This window comes from Octopus sinensis, unplaced genomic scaffold, assembly GCF_006345805.1.
Source record: "Octopus sinensis unplaced genomic scaffold, ASM634580v1 Contig00516, whole genome shotgun sequence".
Classification (NCBI taxonomy): Eukaryota; Metazoa; Mollusca; class Cephalopoda; order Octopoda; family Octopodidae; genus Octopus; species Octopus sinensis.
The window spans coordinates 286-16,613 of record NW_021824029.1 but is presented as its reverse complement, the minus strand read 5'-3'; the positions used below and the strand labels follow the sequence as shown (position 1 = coordinate 16,613).

General features: G+C 39.8%; 1 protein-coding gene across 1 annotated transcript; it reads left to right on the top strand.

Annotated features, from left to right (window-relative positions):
- Positions 1 to 4,384: 4,384 nt before the first annotated feature.
- LOC115226919 (2-aminoethanethiol dioxygenase-like) lies at positions 4,385 to 9,189 on the top strand. Its single transcript, XM_029797897.1, has 2 exons — positions 4,385 to 4,877; positions 9,080 to 9,189. Exons 1-2 carry the CDS (start codon positions 4,385 to 4,387, stop codon positions 9,187 to 9,189), a joined length of 603 nt encoding a protein of 200 aa, XP_029653757.1.
- Positions 9,190 to 16,328: the final 7,139 nt, after the last annotated feature.

The following is a 16,328-nucleotide window of genomic DNA, read 5'->3' as shown; positions in this document are numbered from 1 at the left end:
ACTGCTCCATGCCTTGAAGACCTTCTTTACGCTGACCAGCAGGGCACATCATTTTACATTGTGACTCAGTAATAGATTCCCAACAAAGCTCTGGAATTGAACTAATTAAATACTTTTTTAATTTTGTTATTTGTGAGCACGTACAACGAACTCATGATTTCCGCGGAATCCAACGAATCACTCAAATTTGCTTGGGCATTATTTTTTGTTCAGAATTACCGTTTTTTGTGTCGTTGATGTAATTTATGGAATCACTTGATTTCCGCCTCGAAATCATTTCCGTCCGATGCGTCTTTTCCACATTGTCGAGACGTTTTTCCAAATTTTTTATATAATTTTTTTGGCTGACAATTTCAAGTTGCAAATCTGCGACATACAACTCCTTTTCTCGTAAAAGTTGGCACAATTCGTTTATATCCGCCACATAACTCTTCGACCTGCAATTTTAGAAACGGACGCGCTGACTCCGCTGACGGCTCGGAGGTCTTTGGTCCTCGATTAAACGCAAAAACGTTTTTGAAAGACGACCGAATCTTGGAATAAAAACAAAATTTGAACTTTATTCTTTCTGGACGCTTCTCTTTCTGTTAGAACGTTTGAATGATTGAGGTTGCTCAGAGATTGCACTTGGCGTGTTTCCGAACATAAATTTAAAAATTTACTTTTTTTGAGCGGCGTAGTCATCAACTTGAGACATGTCCCGAGTTCTCGAATTTGTCGTTCCTGTGTGGTTCCGAGTAGGGTACCTTTTTGTCGACAGATTTGGTGGACTCCTCCAACTGGGTTGTCAGGGTCGAGAGCATTTTGTTCAGAGTTTTCAGCACATCTTTTTAAAATTCGATTTTTGGAACAAAACATTATTTTCGAGCTCTTTTTGTAAGTCGCGGTTTTCCCTTTCGAGTTGTTTGAATTGTTCTTCTAATCCCACTGCAGACCGAACTCTGGATTTAGGCGTCCCTCGAGAAGTGGGAGAGCTAAGAACATGCGCAAAACATTACTTGAGGCCGTCTCTGGAGAAAACAGTCTGCCTGTCTAAAAGTAATGGCAAAGAAAACTTAGGAGGCAAAGGAAAATATTGGAAAGCAGAACAATTGGTTTCAATTCAGAATGGTCTGGTCGCAAATGAATGACTCTATTAAAGCCGATAAAGCCTTTACCACAAAACAGGAAGATCTCGGAATTCTGATCAAATAGGAAGCTCGATAATTACGGACGAGTCTAAGATATATTCCGGGTTAAGCAGACAATATTAATATGAACATAGTCAAACAAGCGACCTTCCACACTTAAATGAAAAATGTAACAGAACGTTTTTAGCAAATAAACAAAAGCATTACAAAACGAATTTACACAATATATAATTGAATGCCTAAACACTTTTGCTAGCCCAACTCGACACACGATCCCTCCCGGGGGACATTGCATCACACAGTGTAAGTATATACAACTGTGGGAGAGAATGTGCAGTCTTTCCATTACTAAGAAGACCTACAACCATCCACACACTCACTACATTTCTGTCCCGACTACACAAATAGTGCAACGACTCCAATTCTTGTGCACAAAATACCCCAACACACACCCGGACACCGCGGACATCATCGTAATGGACTCCCTATTCCAAACCAACAGCAAATCAGGCGGCAGGTAAGCTTGTTATAAAGCCAAAGACAAACTGACATTACACGTCTCCTCACTAAACTGCACTTCTGGCTTCCCATTGACCAGTCTACCATCCAAATCAACAAATATCCCACGATCTAAACTAAATAAGTACAAATACTATTAAAAAGACCAACAAACACACATTGCGGTCATCCATGGGGTACACCACCACATCATGAGGAATAATAGTCCCCGTCATCTACAAATCACACCCAGATATCACCGTGTCCTCAGAAGTGTAAATCTCCGTCACCGAGTTGGTTTTAAAATTAAAAATATGAAATCCCTTGGACGACCCGTAAATCACTTTCATATTCTTCTGACAGTCGTAGGCCAAATTGACCAGCAGAGGACGGTCAGGGAGTGACTTGACCGCCTGGAATGACCACACAAGTCTACCTTATAAGGCATAAACATAGAATGAGGCTCCTTGTGCCACGTATAAATCTCATCGAAAAACCAACAGCAATAGCCAAAAACATATTTCCATCAATCCGAACTGTCTTGAAATACGTACAATCCACAAATGTGCGACATATCAACTGTCTACTCACTACTGGATGTCTTTTCTTCTGATTGACTGATTGAAGCAGATAGTTCAAAGGAATGCAGTTCAGACTGTATATTTGCCGCATTATCAACACCACACAGTTCAGACCTTCCAACACCTCAACTTGGAAAACTGACTCCTTCATAAGCTGATACACTACCACATCACACCCCACTCATACAGTCCCCCCGTCCTGACTGGTCGAGAAGGAACAGTCCTTGCGATGTCCCCACAAACAGATTCACCCCAACCACACTCGCACAAAATATCTCCGAATGAAATTTTATTTTATATTTCTTTATTTCAGGCACCATTTGTGGCTTAATAGACACCGAGGACGGCGAAGACTGTTCGTTTAAAGTGGGGCACTCGTCAGGAGGGGTCGCCTTCTTTAGTTTAAACTTGCCTGTCTTACGAACGCTGAGACATTACACACACAAACACGACTTTTCCGTGGGATATTCCCCCATCGGAGGACTCTTATGTCTCGCATTGGGACTTTCTACTACCAACGTCGACTCGGGGTTATAAAGTGGGTGTTTTATAGTCACATCCACATTGCCTACGGGGTCTCTCCTTGTCTTTGATATCTCGGGACTCCTCAAAGGGCTGCCCAGGTGAGTCACCACTACACATTACTCACCTTCTCTACCATCCAGACTCTTTCGGGAGTCCCTACAGCACAGTTCTTGTATTTGCTTGATGGTTTGTCGGACTTGAGCTTCTTCCAGGGTCACAAATGGGTGGGATTGGAGGGTATCTGCCTTGGGACGGGCGTGGTGATTTCTTTGCAGGCATTGGCTTATAAAATCGTGCATTTTGGCAGACCAAATGGCTGCTTCTGTCTTCTTAGTTTAGGGGAGGCGATTGTGGGGATGAGAGGAGAGCCTTCATGGCATTGTAGTCAGACAGGGCTGAGAATTAGCCAGATTATACGTACGAGGCTTTCCTCTGCCATTTGGATGACTGTTATTCCAAGGACCAGATATCGCACTATTTTTGTTATTTTGGGGGTTTTACCCTCCCATCGTAGGTTGCTCGACGTTCTGTCTCACAATTGATCACTTCTGGGGCCATCCTATGGGTAAATGGGAGGTCTGACCAATAGGGAGTGCCTATGAATGTATTCCGTCCTCCAATCGACTTGTCCAGGAGGGCACTCACCCCAAAATCAGCTAAAAATTGATAGAAATAACAATATACCCAGTTTGATCTCACATCGGTGTGTTATTAGAATATTCTGGCCTTTTATATCTCTGTGGATGATGTTGTTTTGGTGGAGATGTGCCAATCCCTTACAAATAAGTGGCACCACGTCAAACGGATAATATTTCCCGCGTAGCAAACGCTATCCAATTTTCGGGCATCATATTTGTTTTTGTTGCTAATTATTAATTTTAAAATAAATAAAATACCTTTATTATTGTCTCTAGTGTGCCCATACTGCAAAACTCCATTACAATCCACAATTCCTCAGTTTTCCCGCGAAATGGCACATTAATGAACGAACTAAAGTAGTTGGCTATATTCGGATGGCGGGAAAACTTATTTTAAATAAAAAACCAACTTTTCTTAAAATATCGACCTCAAGTCTGAAGCCTTCAATGTCCTCCTATGGAATTAGGTCACATTCCGAGCCCGAATTCCAAGGGCAGTACCTTTTCTAGAAAGACGATTTTGACTGCAGTGAGTTGGCCTGACTTGGTGTGAATTGCCTGCAAATTGGCGGGCTAATTATACTTTCCAGACTGTTCCATATGTTCCCCTACCAATGATTTCAAGCATTTTAAAATCTGAGGGAGATCCCTAGGGGGTCGGGGGGTAAAAATGGACTTTCTGAGTACTGAGATCAAGCTGAGTATCCGGACTAATCATCACCACCAGGAACTTGTTAATATATTATGATTAAAATAATAATTATTAATTTTATTTGAATTTTAAATAAATATTTTATCTAAAATCAATTTAAGCTAAAAACTGTCTTATTAAAACTGCCACCGAACAAGACATTTTCAATGACTAGATTTAGCACGATCTTGGTTTATAAATTTTTTTTTTAAAGAAATTTTTATTATTTGATAAAATGCAGTTTTTATTAATAAATTAAACAAATATTTATTTAAATAAAATAATAAACTGATTTGAATTTGGTTGTAAATTCTTGTTGATATGAGTCTTTTACAGCTGATTGGAAAAGCAGCTTATAAATGCATTTTATCATCAAACAAAAAATCAGATTTTCAAGAACTAAAAAACCTATTTTCCCGTGTTCAAAAGTCCGATCTGAATTTCACGGCCTGCAGTGATTACGACCTGGACAAATATCGACAAATCTTCCTCCAAATATTCGAGGATACTAAAATAATGGCCTTCATAGTCATCCTGGCAGAAAATGCCCGAATCCCACTCCACGACCACCACCAAATGAACGGATTTGTAAAGATCATTGAAGGATGTGCCAAGGTCGAGACCTTCACCCCCGTCAAGGAGGGAAGGTCACCCTCTGAGATCATCTGCAGGCGGGAATTGGAGGGAGAGATCACATCTGAGACCAAAAGTTGTCTCACTTTGTCTCCAAATTTTGGGAACATTCATCAATTGTCGGCCATTAATGGTCCTTGTGCGTTTTTTGACATACTTTTCCCGCCATACGAGAGTGACTGTAAGTACTATGAGTGTGTGGGTCAACATGGCACTGGTCTGCAGCGACTGATCGTGCGAGATGGGCCGCCTGCGGATTTCCAGCCAATTAGCTCTATTTTTAACCCGCCTAATTTTTTTTAATTTTAAATTATTTTAACACTTTTGTGTGGTTTTTTGAATTAGAGAAATCTAGTTATTCTAGACAGATCACGTGGGTTATATTGTCTTTATTCCTGGCTTCTTAGCATTGGTTTACTAAGTGAAGATGGAGGAAAGGCCATGCGATTCTATTCCTTGGAGCTGTGTGATTCTTTTTTTTCATTTTTTGAATATTAATAAATCTTCAAAAAAATATCTTTTTCTCAAATAAAGATTTTTAGAATTGTGTAATTTCACGTATAAAAACAGTTTTAGTGTTTTTATTGTTTATTTATTTAATTTTTATTAGTTTTTAGGTTAATAAAGTTACATCTTTTCGGTTCAAAAACAATAAATAAAAATAACTATTGTTAAAATAAATAAAATAATTTAAATTAGTTAGTCCACAGGCATTACTAGAATAGTAGATAGATGTGTTCAATTGGGAGGGTCGTTATGTTTTTTTTAATAATGATTTTTCTTTTCGATATCAGAAAATTCGTCACCCCGGATACCAAATAGCATTTTAAAGTAAAAATAACCATCTTCTCTGAAAAAGTCTAATAATTAATAAAATAATAATAATTTAACCATTTTCTCACTGGACCCGCACATCGCTTTCCCCCATGAAAAGCAGTGTGAACATTTCAAAACGGCTATACACGCTCAGCTGCCTGCCATTCTACTCCCATCCTAAAAAACCTCCCTAAAATCGTCCACGGAAGCAGTTCTGAACATCGCCTTCGACGAAATCAGTTGGACGAAGACAAACTTCCCGTCAGGTTTGGAGGGATCGGTCTCCAAAGACCTGGCGCCGCATACGCATTTCTCCTCAGTTTCCAGAAGCCGTCAGCTTGTCCAAGAAGTTCTACTCCTTCAACGAACTTTCCCTGGACTTACCGGCTGATAACCTGCAAAAATTTTGGACCGCCGCCAAGCTGGCAACTTTTCTGAGATGTGCAGACAGAGGGACTGGACGAGATCTGGGCAGCACACTCCGTCACCAAGCTACAGCGCTTATTGGACCAACAACACCTGGCGTGCTTGCTTTCCGCAGAACATAAATCAAGTGGCTCCTGGCTCGAGCCTTTCCGTGGGCATCAACGGGCTCGTTGTTGGATGACGAACCCTCCCGATTAGAGTTGCTCTCCGATTGGGACTTGCCATCTGCCGCCTTCTCGTGCCGCCGGAGCACTCACGAAGCACTCAACGACTTCATCTCAAGAGCACTCAATGCTGGCGGTTTCCCAAATGTACTCGAACCAGTCGGTCTGGACAGGGGAGACGGCAAAGGCCCCGATGGGATGACAACCTTCCCATTCCGAAATGGCAAATGCCTGATCTGGGACACAGACACTTGGTCCTTATCGGCGATGCACGCGAATCCAAATGCGAATCCTCTTGTTGAGACAGAGAATCTCTGAATCTCTGAAAACTATCCGTTTGACTGATATCTAACAATTCTCTGGTAATGATCGCAGATCGAGCTCGTCTTTCCTCTCGGACCTTTTTGTATCTATTAAAAAAATGTTTCAATCAAAGTCCCTCTTAGGTTGCAAACCTATCGACAATGAAAAGTCTACTGTTTAAAATGGATATAAAAATTGGCTCGCAATAAAAGAATTTCAAAAAGCATTTAAAAAATTTATTAACACAAATTTTTTTTTTGAAAAGTTCCACTTTATTCTAAAAAAGAATTCGGTCAAATGTTCAAAAACTTCATGGGCGGGAAGCCTACGCGATCGAGAAAGAATTAGAGCGTACTATCGCAAGGGATATCCGCTCGAAAAACCATCTTGATTGCGGGCGGCCGTCGCTGGATGGCAGACATGGGGGACCCGATCTCCTGAACGAAGCTGATTGCCTTACTGCCCAAGGAACCGGAAGTCTCAACCGCGAATGGAAGGAATTGGAACTTCTCCGTAAGTGAGGAGTACTTCCGCATCTTTTTGCAGTTGTGACAATAGATCCAGGGGCGGATGCGGACATCAGCAGGTTCTGAGGCGAGAAAGAGTCCACACACGTGGCATCCCAGGCAAGAGGCTTCCCCCTGTTGAAGGGAAACACAGTGATCCCGTCAGGCATTTTTCCGTCCCCCCGATCGATCCCAGAGGGTTCAAGCAGGGAGGGGATTCCGGCCATTTCCAGGGCTCTCCTGATAAGATCGTTAAGAGCCGCGTGACGCGGGATGCGGCCAGCACTGCGTCTACACGATAGAGCGTGCAAAATTAGATTTGACGGAATTTCATTAAATTAATTTATATTACAAATAATATCGTTTTTTCACACTTGAGAAAGAAAATGGTCATCCCATCAGAATGTTGCCTATCCCCCGGTCTACCCGAACAGGTTGGAGTAGTGAAAGAAATACGACCTCATCTACAGCTCATTTCACGATGTCATTGAACAATGCATATTGTATAAACCTCCAAGCACTATGCATGAACGAGAGAAATAAAGACCATATCAGACGACTGTTCCGCAGTGAAAAAGAGGAAGATTCATTCAATTTTTCTTGTTTGATACGTAAATTGTTATATAAACAGTGGAACAAATTAAGTTAAGAATGAACAAAAGAGAATCTCCGATGGGCTAAAGCACGCGCCCTCTTGCGGTAAGTACCGCGTGCGTGTTTCCACGGATAATGGCGATGGATATCCTCTGCAATAGCCACAAAACTCGAGTGGCTCTTTCGTCCTATGGGCCAATTTCCTCCCGATGTCGCTGATAAAGGCCGAGGTTAGAGGCCCGGCGATGCCTGATGTCTCCAGTGCGATTGGTGCAAAAATAAAGCGGCGTCCGAGTTCTTGTTATTTTTTTATTTTGGCCGTCTCATTTAAAAAATTAGCGAATATAAAATAACGGTTGCAAAAAAACTCCCCGACCGGGAATCGAACCCGGGCCACCGCGATGACAACGCTCGTAAGCTATTATTTTTTTGATAGTTAACAACAACAAGAAGCCCTGCCGCAAGATGAGAACGGAATGTTAACATCTCGCTTGTGCCAGCCACATAAGATTAAAAAGAGAGAGAAAATGTTATTAGGAAACTAACTAATCCAAAGGAAGACGAACGAAGACATGTGTCTCTGCTACATCTATTTTTCTTTTCGAGTGTGGCTGAAGTAGACATTCGGTTCCGCAGTAGTATCACTGATGACGGCATCACTCGTCAATCCTAGTTAGTTTTATTTTATTTTTTTATTTATTTAACCTAAGAATCACCAACAGCTAATTAGGATAATATTAGGTGATTCCAACAATCCTCAAAATTTAAAATACCCTTGTGGTCCGAGTTATATGATTATTTGATATATTTTGATAGTTATATGATTATTATAAATAAATTCAAGGACAAATTTTAATTATATTATAATAAAATATTCACACGTTATTATTTGTATTTTGTTTTGTTGTTGCTTATTGTTTTATTTGTTTAATTTATTTTCTTGTATTAATGGTTAATTTTGTATTAAAATTGATTAAATATATTGTTGACTTACAGAATTTCTTATAATATTTGATATTTTGTAATTGTATTTGTCTTATTTTTGCAATGATTTAATCTTTTTTACATTTTAACTATTCAATAAATTTTTTGACTTTTCTACAAAACCTTATTTCTTGACGATTTCTATATTTATTTAAATTTTACTGTATGAAAATTCAATAATCTATAAATATGTTTGCAGTTTAACCTCCGTTTGAATCGGGATCATTTTAATTCAAAGCAGTTTAGTCAGAATAACAAGACTTTTCCATTTCACATAAATAAATGGTTGGAAAGTGAACTATCACTTCCAGTGCATTTTTACTTAAGATTGGATATTCATTAATAACAGAAATACAGAATTTCATAATCGAATGCAAATTAAATGTCAACTTGCGAAACTGCGAATTTCGTACTTCGATCAACTGTTCTTGAAAATCAATTTCTTGGTCGTCATAAATTAATTTATTGATTTCCTGAATAAAATGGTGTATTATGTGACATGGGCCAAATGATTACACTGACCTTCAATTAATGTTAATCTATCAATTTATCTATAAGGGGACCCTAAGATTTTCAAATTTTCGATCAAGGTCTTGCGGATATTTGGAAGGACATTCGAGAACGTATTAAATACAGAGGTAAAATCTTCTGGGGTAAAGCCAATATTGGCAATTTCGGATTTGAGTGGATTGATGGATAGGCCAAGAGAATTAAGGGAGGGGATCAGATTTTCCAATCTTTAAGGACAGAAGCTACCGGACCTCCGATAGTAGCGTCGTCCAGGTACCATACATTGAAACGAGATGAGATGTTCCGAACAACAGGATCGATCGTCAGGGCAAAAAGCAACGGGCCAAGTGGGTCGCCCTGTTGAACACCGTTGCTGGAATGTAGGATTTGGTCATCGGCAATAAGAAGGCTTGGCTTGGAGTAAGCCATAGATACCAAGCGGGCAATTGAGGGAGCACGGCGGTAGCAAGTTTCGAGAATACAGTCCCGACGAAGACTGTTGAAGGCATTTGTCAAGTCTAGCTTCACGAGTACAGAGGCGTTATCCGGCCTTTCGGTTGAGGCGGAAATAAACTTTCTTGCAGCATGGACAGCAGCTTCACAGCCGCCGCGGACACCGACGCCCAACTGAAACGGGCGTAGTTCCTGACCCAAAGACTTGGTAACTTGTCTACAGGCTACTTTGGAAGCTAGACGGCGAAAAAATGTACCAACAGCAATAGGGCGGATCCCGCCTTTTTTCTTCCTTTTACCTCTGTATTTAATACGTTCTCGAATGTCCTTCCAAATATCCGCAGGACCTTGATCGAAAATTTGAAAATCTTAGGGTCCCCTATATCTAATCTGGGTGTTGAATCGTCCCTATATGCTTAAACATCCTCGCTAGTGGCAATTTCTAACAAACTAGCAAAAATCGATTCCCATTCCGGCCTGTTTTTCCTACGCAACTGTTTTGCAATTCCAAAGCTTCTATTTATCCTCAGAAGTGCCCCATGTTTCTTTAACCTGAGGGCTCTCGAATCATTTGATTTTTCGCTTAAATCCAGCTTGGAGTCCATTTGCAATATTACCCTCGATGAGATCGGTTGGCAACAGGCCACCCTTCCTATAAGCCATGGCGGTATTGGTATCCGATCATCTGTCGACCTTTCTATCCCGGCGTACTTATCTTCAGTTAATGCGACAAACGATCTGGTCCAGGAGATTCTCCAATCCGTAACCGAATCATCTATGAACACAGAGTCGGTCGCCGCAGAAAGTTGCTGGCAAGGGATGTCTCTGGAAATCCCGGAGAATACACACGCTCAAGGCCAATGGGACCGGATCCTCTGCGACCACAAGATAAACAGCTCAAGCCGAAACTCAATCAACATCGCTTGGCTTGCTTATTGGCCGCCTCGCAACCATATTCTGGTGTATGGCTTACAGCAATCCCTATGGCGTCAATCGGCACCTTAATGGACAACGACTGTGTAAGGATTTCCGTCTCTCTCCGCCTCGGACTTCCCATTTGCAGAACACCACCAGTGCCGCTGCGGTTTGAGAGTGGACTCATTTGGCCATCATCCCCTCTCCTGCTCACGTAGTGCCGGACGTTTCACACGACACGCCGCCATCAACGACACCGTGAGCCGTGCCCTAACGACGGCGGGGTTTCCTAATGAGCTCGAACCAGTCGGGCTCGACAGAGGCGACGGTAAGCGCCCGGATGGCATGTCAATCTTCCCGTTGAAAAAGGGAAATGCCTTATCGGGACGCCACCTGTTCCGACATTTTCTCCGCCAAGAATCTAATTGTCTCCGCTTCGGAACCGGGCTCAGTTGCAAAGCAGGCGGAACTAACAAAACAGAAGAAGTACCGGGTCCTGGCAAAGAATCACCAATTCACTGCAGTCGCGGTGGAAACCTCTGGAGTCATCGGCCGCAGACGCTATCGTTTCTCCGCCGCCTTGGATCTAAGCTCGTGGTTGCCACGAAAGATCCCAACGAGTCGATCAGACTCGGGAATTGCCATCGATCCGCTGCGCATTTTAACTCTTTTCGTTTGTAAAATAAAAAAAAAAAAATTTATCTATAAACTTCAAACAATCTTATTATTGATTTATCAACTACGAAAATAATTAATTTTTTAATCCTGTCCATCCCGACTATAGACTTTTTCCGATTTAATTAAAATTTTTGACATCGAACTTCCGTGATTTCCGTTTTGGTTGTATTCACAGTGAGGAACCATTTTCCAAGCTCTGCTGGGAAACAAACATAACAGAGAAATCGGACTGAAAGATGTCGGGTCTCCTCTTAGCATCCAGGCTTCAGTATCGGTCTTATTAGGGCCTGTTTTCATATTGACGGAATCACATTGTTGTTGATTGAATAGTGATGATAGATGTTAGAAACCTGACTTTTTCAACGTCAAAGTTTTTTAATAGACTGACCGGATTTTATCCGGGCCGTGAGAATACGATGATTTTGTGGAGTGAGCAAAGCAAGCTTTCTTAGCTTTTCCCGATGTTGGACTCTGGACCCAACCCAAGTGCGGAACGGACGGGGGGAACATCTGTAAGTAATTGAATCGGGGTGATGCGCTTCTGGTTGCTAAAGTCTTGGTCTTTTGACAGTTGGTCCTGTTGAATGGCTAAGAAGACCTTTCCACCTTCCTTAAATAGGTGGTCAAGTGGGCTTGGAATAATATTGTTCAATTTGGAAATTGTCGTCGTTTGAGACTGCGAATAGCAGCCCGGACGTCACCCACGGCTAGTTTGACACAAACACGATCATTCAGGGTGTCCTCCTGTAAGGTGTTCTTTTGTTATTTTGGGAATGTTTGCGATAAACATGAGGCAAGGTTGTTATTGGGTGCGAAGAGATTCTGTTGATGTTCTCTTTAATCAATTCTGCGAGAGGATGTGGATTTTCCCAGTGCGGATAGGGGCTCCGTGCGCCAGTGGGGCAAAACTGATTATACGAGGTCATGCTTCCCAACTATTAGACGTGAGACGTTGATGAAGGAAGTAAGACATTTGGAAACTTGTATCCTTGCTGACTTTGGAATCGAAGGGGAATTTTCAAAGAACTTCGAAAGCAGGACAGTTTGAAGAGGAATGAGTTGACGTCCAATTGATGAGAGACTACTTTATTAAAAAATGGGTACTTTGCCATACACAATAAATGCTGAAGACGCCCATGTCTCCTCCTTTTTAACCATTAAACCCATCTGTTCCACCCATAAAACACATCCCGAAGAACATGTGAGTGGGAATGTCTGACAACTCTCTTTGCCTTACTGCTTCTGAGTCACCAGACACCAGTTTGTACGTGACATTCTCTCTATCAACGCTGTATTTAGAACCCTCGTGTCGTCATTACAGTTGGCTCAAAAAGTCATGGAACCACTTAATAAATTTTAGTATTTTACGTTTTTACCCATAAAATATGAAGTATTTTGACTTTTAATTATTTTTTTGAAAAATTAAAGCATAACTCACTTTAAAATTTGAACGAACCTATATTTTTGTACTAAAAATTGACTTTTTTAATTCTTAAAAAAATATGCCGAATAAAATGAGGCATTAAAAAATATCTATCAAAAAAGATTAAAAAATTGCTCATTTTAATTATTCAAATGTATTGTTTTTATCTGTAAAAAATCCAGTTCAATTAAAAAGACAAATTTGTAGGATACATCCTGCAAGATCCCTCTTCCCATTTTCACTTCACCAATCTTTTTGATTAAATCTCAGCTTGATCTTCCATTTCGTGACAATTTCCTTGATAAATCCACAATCCAATGGGGAAGGCCGGAGTTATCGAGGACTTGATACAGAAACTCGTGATTGTAAGTCAAAAGCCTTCTTTACATTAATCCAGGCAGAAGGCAAATTATTCCCATTTTGTTGATGGACACATTGGTTGGGCAATGTCTGCTCTTTGGCTCCTTGGCACATTCTTCTTGTCGCTGATCAAATTGTATGCTTCAATGTAGTTCGTCAATTTTCTGTTCACACATTTTGTTACAAGTTTATATGGATTTGACATGCAAGTAATCGGCCTCAGGTTCTTGGGTGAGTCACAAATTTTATTTTTGGGAGTAAGATGGGTAATCCCTGTGTAGAACCACTCACCAGATGTGTACTTTCCATATATGATATTCGCGACTTTCTTACAAAGGTCATCGTGGACCGTAGTAAACTTTTTCAAGAAAAAATCGTATACGTCATCGCATCCACAGGCTCTTCAATTTGGCAGCTGATTAAGATTTAAAAAGCACCGAAGTGTCTCCTTCCATGCCAATCCAATTATAATTACTCAAAACAACCTTTCTCCAGGACCATCCGGATAGGACTCTTGCAAGTCTTCAAGCCTTCTGTCAAGTTGTACTCTGTAAGGCAGTTTCAATGCGATACGTCTTGTCTTGTTTAACTGTTTGATAAAGTAGTCTTTCTCCGTACCAAACCAGCCCTCCTACCCATATGTAAAAACCCAAGATATATTTAATACTAATAATCTGAAAATGAATAAAGTCAAATATTTGTTAAAACGCGGAATTTGTCTTCAACTGTATTCTCTCAAAGTACTTTGCGAGTTTTAGTTTAATAACTCTCATCTATAAAGACAAATAATATTTTTAATATTACTAATTTTAAAGAATAATTATAAATTGTTGCTAGGAAATAGCGAAAATGAAGACAGTGCAAGTAATTAATTAGATTATTTGGAAGGATGAGTCCTCGCCCTCTTTACAACAAAGTTTGTCAGGACATCGAGATACAATAACTGGAATTGACTTTAATGTAAATGGAAAACAACTTGCCTCCTCATCGTTGGACTCCGCAGTAATTTTATGGAAAATCTATCCTCGTCTACACGTGATAAGACTTGCTGGGCACAAAGTATTAAAATTGACTGATTATTAAGGATTCCACGACTTGCGTCTCCTTCTCTCCGTCAGGAGCATTGTTGGCCTCTTCTTCGAAGGACAAGACCGTAAGACTGTGGATTCCTTCAGCGTATACCTCGATCATATCATTAGTAGGAAAGGTGAAAGTACAAGCTTCGTCGGGCACACTGCTGCTGTCCGACATGTCGAATTTAGTCACGACGGGCAAAGCTTTATCACATGTTCTGACGACAAGTCAGTTAAGGTATATAAGCTAGGAGTTCTTCTTACAGATATGGACAACTCACAGACAGAGATTCCAATCCTCGTACATTCATCATTCGAATTGGGTTAGGTCAGCGAGGTAATGAGTTTTGACAAATTTAAGTTTTTCGCCAGACAGCCGTAGTTTTGCTTCTGTAAGTGACGACAAGACTGTCCGTCTGTGGGATCGAGCTATCAAAGACCCCGTCCAGACTTTCCGTCTTGATAACTCTCGAGGGACATCAATCAGATTCCATCCTGGGGGGTATTTTATTGGAGGAGGAATTGACGATGGTTCAGTCAAGATCTGGGACATTCGTAGTTATAAACTAATTCAAAACTATGCTGGTTTTTTATTTAAAAATTATTTTTAGTGCACAATGCCTCAGTAAACGACATCTCCTTCCACCCTTCCGGGAACTATTTAATCACTGCCTCCTCTGATGGAACAGCCAAAGTTTTAGATTTGATCGAAGGGAGACTCTTCTACACAATCCACGGTCACAAAGTTTGTTGAGACACGTGACCTTTAAGGACTCGGTCACAGCAATCAAGTTTTCATGTGACGGCCAAAACTTTGCAACAGGCGGGGCAGACGAACAACTTTTTTTGTGGAAAACCAATTTTGATTTGGCGGTTAAAAAAGTGCAGGAAAAAGAAAATGAGACTAATATGAAAAAATACGAGACCGACTATTGTTCAGCTGCGGAGGATCAAAGTCTTCCGAGAAATGAAGATCCTCAGAATCATGTTAAACAGCTCAACGGTGGACAAACAGATGAAAATTTTTCTGAATTTGTCTTGAATATAAAACAGGCTCTCGATAGAATAACAGGACAATTGGACATGTTGACAGAGGTTGGATATGGAAATAACTATGTAGACTGTGGGTGTACTCGAACACCGTCTTAGTAACACGGAGGACAGATTACATCAACACATCGTTGATACGAAAAATAAATAGTTACTTAGATTGTAAAAATTCATTTTGCGATAAAAAATGTTTCATAAACTTTGTCTAATTTTGATTAATTTGGCAATTATAGTTAGGAATATTTTTATTTTAAATACAATATTTTTGTTTTTCTAAAATAATGATCTTTTCCAAAGTAGAAAACATTCCAAAGGGAGGTCTATTAGAGGTACCAATTGTACTGTTGAGTGCAGGACGTCAAAAGAAGTGGATTTAAAAAAGAACTACTATTTGAGATACCGATTCAGGAAATTATAGTAAAGACTGGTTGGAACTATTTTCACTTTTAATTCCAAATTAATTTTAGCTCTTTGGATAAAAGGTCAATTTATTTTAAAGACTATTTTTGTGGATATGGTACCGAAAGTTAGCGCAAAAGGACAAAAAAGAGCTCCCATTAAAACCAAGAATGTTTCTGAACCGAATACTATGGAACCTCAAAAACCTGCTCAGCGCGTAATTGAGGCTGACAGCTTTAACCTCTGTTATATTCTCACGATCGAAAACTTAGCACTGGAGAAGATCAAAAGCAGTAATTCTTAAATGCGGCCCTGCAAAAATAAATGATTGGATTAAAAAAATTTTAATAATTGTTATAAAATTAAATTTCAATTCATTCACGTGGAAAATTGTCTAATGTCTGTTGTCCCTAAACAGTATCGTATTATAGTACAAGAAAATAGGGGATTCAAAAAAGAATGGGAGGAAAGTTTTTTATGATTCAAAAGAAAAGAAAATTACATTGCTTAATAGGTTTTGTGAGATACACCAAAATCAGAAATAGCTTCAGAAATTATTTAAACATGATATAATTTATTTTATAACTATTTTCAGTAGAAAATAAAATGACTTATGTAATTTTTTGGGTCGTTATTCCAAAAACCGGGTACGTTCAAAAACTTCAAAATTTACTTTTTTTCGTAATTGTAATTCTAATTTATCCTCTTTCTTCTATGTTTAGTTTGTTTCTTTTTTTCCGATCATACTATTAAGAGTGCTGAATTCTCTCTCTACGCAGAATGATGTAGGAAAACATAATTTTTTCCCATAATTTCGGGAATTTCATTTTTTTTGATTTTTCTTCTCAGAATTGTCAGATTTTCACGCAGCTCACTGCCTCATCTATAAACAAAACCAATAAACAAACACATTCAATCACTCACTATAAACAAAACCAATCACTCACTACAAACAATGATTGTTTTTTACAGGAACAG

Excerpts from the sequence above, each read along its gene's own strand:
- LOC115226919 (XM_029797897.1), top strand. The coding sequence starts at position 4,385 with ATGAGTCTTTTACAGCTGATTGGAAAAGCAGCTTATAAATGCATTTTA. Across the intron at positions 4,878-9,079 it reads CCCGCCATACGAGAGTGACT|GTCTTGCGGATATTTGGAAG; the intron begins GTAAGTACTATG and ends TTTTCGATCAAG.